This window comes from Penaeus vannamei, chromosome 20, assembly GCF_042767895.1.
Source record: "Penaeus vannamei isolate JL-2024 chromosome 20, ASM4276789v1, whole genome shotgun sequence".
Lineage (NCBI taxonomy): Eukaryota > Metazoa > Arthropoda > Malacostraca > Decapoda > Penaeidae > Penaeus > Penaeus vannamei.
Genome location: NC_091568.1, coordinates 41546058 through 41552024, shown reverse-complemented (window position 1 = coordinate 41552024; position 5967 = coordinate 41546058). Strand labels below are relative to the sequence as shown.

General features: G+C 39.5%; 1 protein-coding gene across 1 annotated transcript in view; it reads right to left on the bottom strand.

Moving 5' to 3' along the window:
• Positions 1 to 5485, bottom strand: part of LOC113811565 (uncharacterized) — a 33383-nt gene extending 27898 nt beyond the window's left edge. The window contains exons 1-2 of the mRNA XM_070135560.1: positions 4972 to 5485; positions 3388 to 3480 (exon numbers count right to left, since the gene is read on the bottom strand). Coding sequence (XP_069991661.1) covers positions 3388 to 3480; positions 4972 to 4973 — 95 coding nt within the window. The 5' untranslated portion in view covers positions 4974 to 5485. The remainder of the gene's footprint in view (positions 1 to 3387; positions 3481 to 4971) is intronic.
• Between the last annotated feature and the right edge of the window lie 482 nt (positions 5486 to 5967).

Sequence of the window (5967 nt, the reverse complement as noted above, 5' to 3'; positions counted from 1 at the left end):
CTCCATAGCTCAAAAGTTTTAGTTATGTACTTAAACCATTTTCTCTCAATGCTATTTATAGACAGTGTTATCCCTATATAATTTTTTTTGTTTATATTTAAGGGTAGAATATCTTAGGGAACTATTTTAAGGGCATGTATTTTGTTTCATATGCACAATGTGTAGTAGAATTCCATCAGTTTGTTCAAATTATGCGAGGCCCGACCCAATGAATATTAGTACACACGGACATGCATAAACAAACAAGTAAATACTTATCCATCCATCTGATATATATACATTTATTCATCTATCTATCCGGTTGATATGGATGTCCAGACTGATAAATATTTATTCATTTCAGTGTATATGCATGTCTGTTTAATGAATAGTCATTGAGCCTCCCACAAAGTTAACAAACCGGCCGCATGTCAGCTGAGTGCCATGGTGAACCGTGGCATAAGTGGCACGAGTAGAATCGATTAAAATTTACCTTTATTTTACATCGTTTTTGTGATAAAAACAGGGATATCAAAGGTTTAGTCCCTCCACTTCCTTTATACAAGCCCTTGTGGTGTTTCAATATATATCTATGCCTATATCTATCTTTCCATTCATCTATCTATCTATCTAAACAAACATATACATATACTTATCGGTGTTTCGCAACTCAAAGCCTTAGGAGTGACAAGCATAGGCCACCAGGTGTCTCTCTGTCCTCACAACAAGATATAGGTAGGTTCATACATCGAGAGATATTGCATATATATATATACGTGTAAATATGCAAACACATGCACACACGTGCTTGTGTATGTGCGTGTGTGTGTTTATGTGTGTATGCGTACATATATATATATATATATATATATATATATATATATATATATGTGTGTGTGTGTGTGTGTGTGTGTGTGTGTGTGTGTGTGTGTGTGTGTGTGTGTGTGTGTGTGTGTGTGTGTATGGATATATGAATATACATATACAAATATACATATTAAATATATATATATATATATATATATATATATATATATATATATATATATATATATATATATATATATATATCCGTGTGTGTGTGTGTTCATACCTTGTTGTTTCATTATGGGAGAAGAGCTGAGCTCAGATGGTTCCGTCTGCTATATTTAAATTGCCGTATAACTAAATTAATTTATGATGTGTTTATTGCCTCTCTTTACTTTCAACTTTTTATAGTGTCTTCTCGTCCATCTTTGTTCAAGATTATAGTGTCATCTTTGTCTAACTTCAATCTTCTTGTAATACAGTTGAACAGCATAATCATGCCCCCTCCCCCTTTTCCTTCTTTCTTCCACAGTAGTAAGGCCTAATTTCTGGTCTATCATCCCTTAAAACAGGTGCACATCTTAGAACTCTACAGTTTCTCTATATCAGTGGACTTTTTTTCTGTGAATGTTTCTTTGTCTCGGTTTCACTATCCATGACAATCTTGGTTCTGCTTCTAAATTTCCCTTGAGTTTCATGTCAGACTTTTCGATATTCTCTCTCTCTGAATGGTTGTGTTCCTGCGCGAATTATCTACCAGCTCCATCAAATTTACGTTTTTCTTCACTTATTTCCAGGCATTATGCTACCAGGCTGTCTACCTTGGCTTCGAGAGCCTCGGTTCTAACTGCTGCTTCCGCTAACTTCCTTTTCCTCGTCTGATCTTATTTCTTACTGATTAAACAAACGCAAAATCAGGGCAGTTGTCTCAATGCAGGATTCGCGGTCACTCCCCCCCCCCCCCCGCGCCTTCCCTCTCACGTCCTGGCTCACAAAGCCACACTATTTGTTCCATTTTTTTTTTTTTTCCCTTTTTCTTTTTCTTGTTCCTTCACTTTCTAACCCATTTTTTTCCTTTCAACATGAGCTATACACATTTGCATAACTCGTGGCCAGCAGACTGGACCACCTATTCCTAAGTCTTCTCCTTATTTAATAACATGTAAGACCTGTACTGCACTGATGCATTGCACTGCACTCTGTGTGCGTGTGTGTATTTTTATGTGTATCTCTCTCTCTCTCTCTCTCTCTCTCTCTCTCTCTCTCTCTCTCTCTATATATATATATATATATATATATATATATATATATATATATATATATATATATATATATATATATACATATGTACATATATATAAGTACATGTACACACACACACACACACACACACACACACACACACACACACACACACACACACACATATATATATATATATATATATATATATATATATATATATATATATATATAGATAGATAGATAGATAGATAGATAGATAGATAGATAGATAGATAGATAGATAGATAATACACACACGCACACACATATAGATATATGTATGTATGTATGTACGTATGTATGCATGTCTAAGTATTTATACTTATATATACATATATATACTTGTATATATATATATATATATATATATATATATATATATATATATATATATATATATATATATATACATGAGTATGTATATACATACATACATCCATATGAGCCTGGCCTCTTAATAAGCGCTGCACCAATCACCTGGCTTGGGCAGCTTCTCTCCATGCACGAATGACCAAACATTATCTGTTTTGCACAGCCCAGTGTTATCATTTCATTACTTTCTGTTTCTTTTATTAGGTATTTTATGAATCCGAGCCAGGGATTTACTCCTTCATTGATTGCAACAGGAACAACGAAGGGAAGGGCAAGAAAACACACGAATATGCCGAAGGCCTTTTCGCTATTGCTTCGTCAGGGCTCAACGCAATTTAGGACCTTTCTCGGGCCTTGCTCATGAGCGCCTCACACCTTCGCAACGTTGCCGTATCAAACACAGGAATAAATACTGCAAAAATCACATGCATGATCGAATACCTCTCTCTCTCATACACACACATATAACTATATATATGAATAAAGGAATACACACACACACACACACACACACACACACACACACACACACACACACACACATATATATATGTATATATATACATATATATATATATATATATATATATATATGTATATATATACATATACATATATACATATATATATATATATATATATATATATATATATATATATATATATATATATATATATATATATATATATATATATATATATATATATATATATATATATATATATATATATATATATATATATATGTTAATATTGTTAATAATGTTTATCATTATCATCGTGTGTGTGTGTGTGTGTGTTTATGTGTATGTGTGTGTTTTTATGTGCGTGCGTGTGTGTGTGTGTGTGTGTGTGTGTGTGTGTGTGTGTGTGTGTGTTTATGTGTGTGTGTTTGCGCCTTTTGAAAAAAAAAAGTAAAAGCGAAAAAATAAAAAGCATACATACGTTTTCAGATTCCGGACCAGGACACAGACGATTAGAAAAAGTCCCACAGCAATGATCCTGCGCGGCGACCCTCTCCACCCGAAAATCAGCATCCTAAGAAGAAGAAAAAAAAGGAAGATGAAGATAGAAATCAAGAAATAACTTGTCTTGCGAAAATGCCTGTTTTTAGGGGAAGGGTTTAAAAAAGAAGGGGATTGGCTAATGTGAATAACCTGACGCAATCTCTCCCACCCTGTCGCCTCCCCTTCTCCTCCCCTTGGATTTCCATCGGGCTTTTGCTGGATTCCCATCGGGCTTTTGCTGGATTCCCATCGGGCTTTTGCTGGATTCCCATCGGGCTTTTGCTGGATTCCCATCGGGCTTTTGCTGGATTCCCATCGGGCTTTTGCTGGATTCCCATCGGGCTTTTGCTGGATTCCCATCGGGCTTTTGCTGGATTCCCATCGGGCTTTTGCTGGATTCCCATCGGGCTTTTGCTGGATTCCCATCGGGCTTTTGCTGGATTCCCATCGGGCTTTTGCTGGATTCCCATCGGGCTTTTGCTGGATTCCCATCGGGCTTTTGCTGGATTCCCGTCGGGCTTTTGCTGGATTCCCGTCGGGCTTTTGCTGGATTCCCGTCGGGCTTTTGCTGGATTCCCGTCGGGCTTTTGCTGGATTCCCGTCGGGCTTTTGCTGGATTCCCGTCGGGCTTTTGCTGGATTCCCATCGGGCTTTTGCTGGATTCCCGTCGGGCTTTTGCTGGATTCCCATCGGGCTTTTGCTGGATTCCCATCGGGCTTTTGCTGGATTCCCGTCGGGCTTTTGCTGGATTCCCGTCGGGCTTTTGCTGGATTCCCGTCGGGCTTTTGCTGGATTCCCATCGGGCTTTTGCTGGATTCCCATCGGGCTTTTGCTGGACTCCCGTCGATGCAACGACTGGGGGAAGAACCATCCGTGAGCTATGGCGCCTGCCCATGTTCGGGATCCTGTTCCTGCGCCGGCCATTACGCAGAATTGAATATTGCGCGAAAAAAAAACAATACGACACAAATAACAAAATCTTACTTATTATTATAACTGCACTGTTATGGACTATCTAGAGAAATGTGGAGTCTATGCAAGGAAAGCAGTCTCTTATAGACCATCATGTGACAAATACGGTCATCGGAAAATGGCAAAAGTCGCTTATGCAGGAAAAGAGATAGTAGCACTGCAAAGGGAGGCGTGCAGTCTTGGCCCCGCCCATGAGCGTTGGTGCACGCCCGCACTGCACCTGCACGCCCGTGAAAATGGCCGCTCTGGCAACCTCATGCCCGGGATTTTAGGCCGCGTGCGCGCAACGAAGTACCCGGATGAGAGGAGTTTATCTGTTTTCACGTCACGGAACTTGGTCAGTAATTTCTGTGATCTCATTATTCTTTCTCCTTCATTTCTTGTGTTGCGAGCCGTCTTATATCTAAGGATCAATAAACTGCAAAGGTTTAACTATTCCATATCAGTCTGCCTTTTTTGGTATACAGAGAAGAAAAGAAAAACTACGAGAACAGCCAAAATAATCACTCAAACTAAAATAAGAATAAAAAGCCAAGCAGGCATTACTTACATGTTATTCTACCACAAGCACATATAACGTCAATCACTAAGGCCGAAACAAGCACTCCAGCCGCCGAGAACCGAGGGCGCGAGCAGCGAGAGTGGAGTCCGAGAGCGGAGTGGACCGGCCTGTCGCAGCAGCACACCGCGGTCGAGGGGAATTCATTACATCTGGGGCGATTTCCACGAAAGGTCACAGGCACTGGAATCTGATTTCGTCTCTGATCCTTGCGGAACTTTCCTGAACACCTGATTTTTGGCCTATGACTCGGCCGATGTCGACGTCAGGTCTGGAGGCGTCGCGCACTCGGAAGGACCGTCTCTCCACTGTCCTTACGAGACGGCGGCAACAACAATGCTATTTTACCGTCGTGGATGACAATTTCGCATCAGTAATAATATGGAAATCATTCATGGCACTTTTTTGCTTATTGCCAAGCGTTGATCAGCTGTTCCGGTCACGGAGGAAACAGCCCAATCAACGTTTTCTCGGAGACAAATACAAATGGCGCCGCTCGCCTTCTCAGCTGATGCACTGGCAACACGTGTAGAGGTGCCACGTAGGAAAGATATTAAATAGGTAATATTTTAGTAATTTTTGAGATTCATTAAATTAATGGCTTTATTTATTGCTACATTAAATTATTATTACAGGGTCTTTCAGATGTGAATATTTGCCCGATTTAAGTATGAACTTTGACATGTGACGCTGCCATTCAAAGACGAAATCGCTGAGGTCTTCAAAACGAGACACGGCGATTTGGGTCAAAGTGTTTCTAAATCAGTCCTTAAATTTTTCAAAAACTTATTGTAAATAATATGTGACTCTCTCTCTCTCTCTCTCGGCTTGATGGCGTCTTCCTCACCCCCTCCCCCCTCCCCCTCTCAAACAAATCCTTTCTATTCTCACTTATTCCTTTCTTTTTTGTTTATTTCTTTGTTTCCCTCTTTCTTTGCTGCAGTGTTGACGCGTGCCTATTATGTTACCGATGTAAAGTTTGAATAG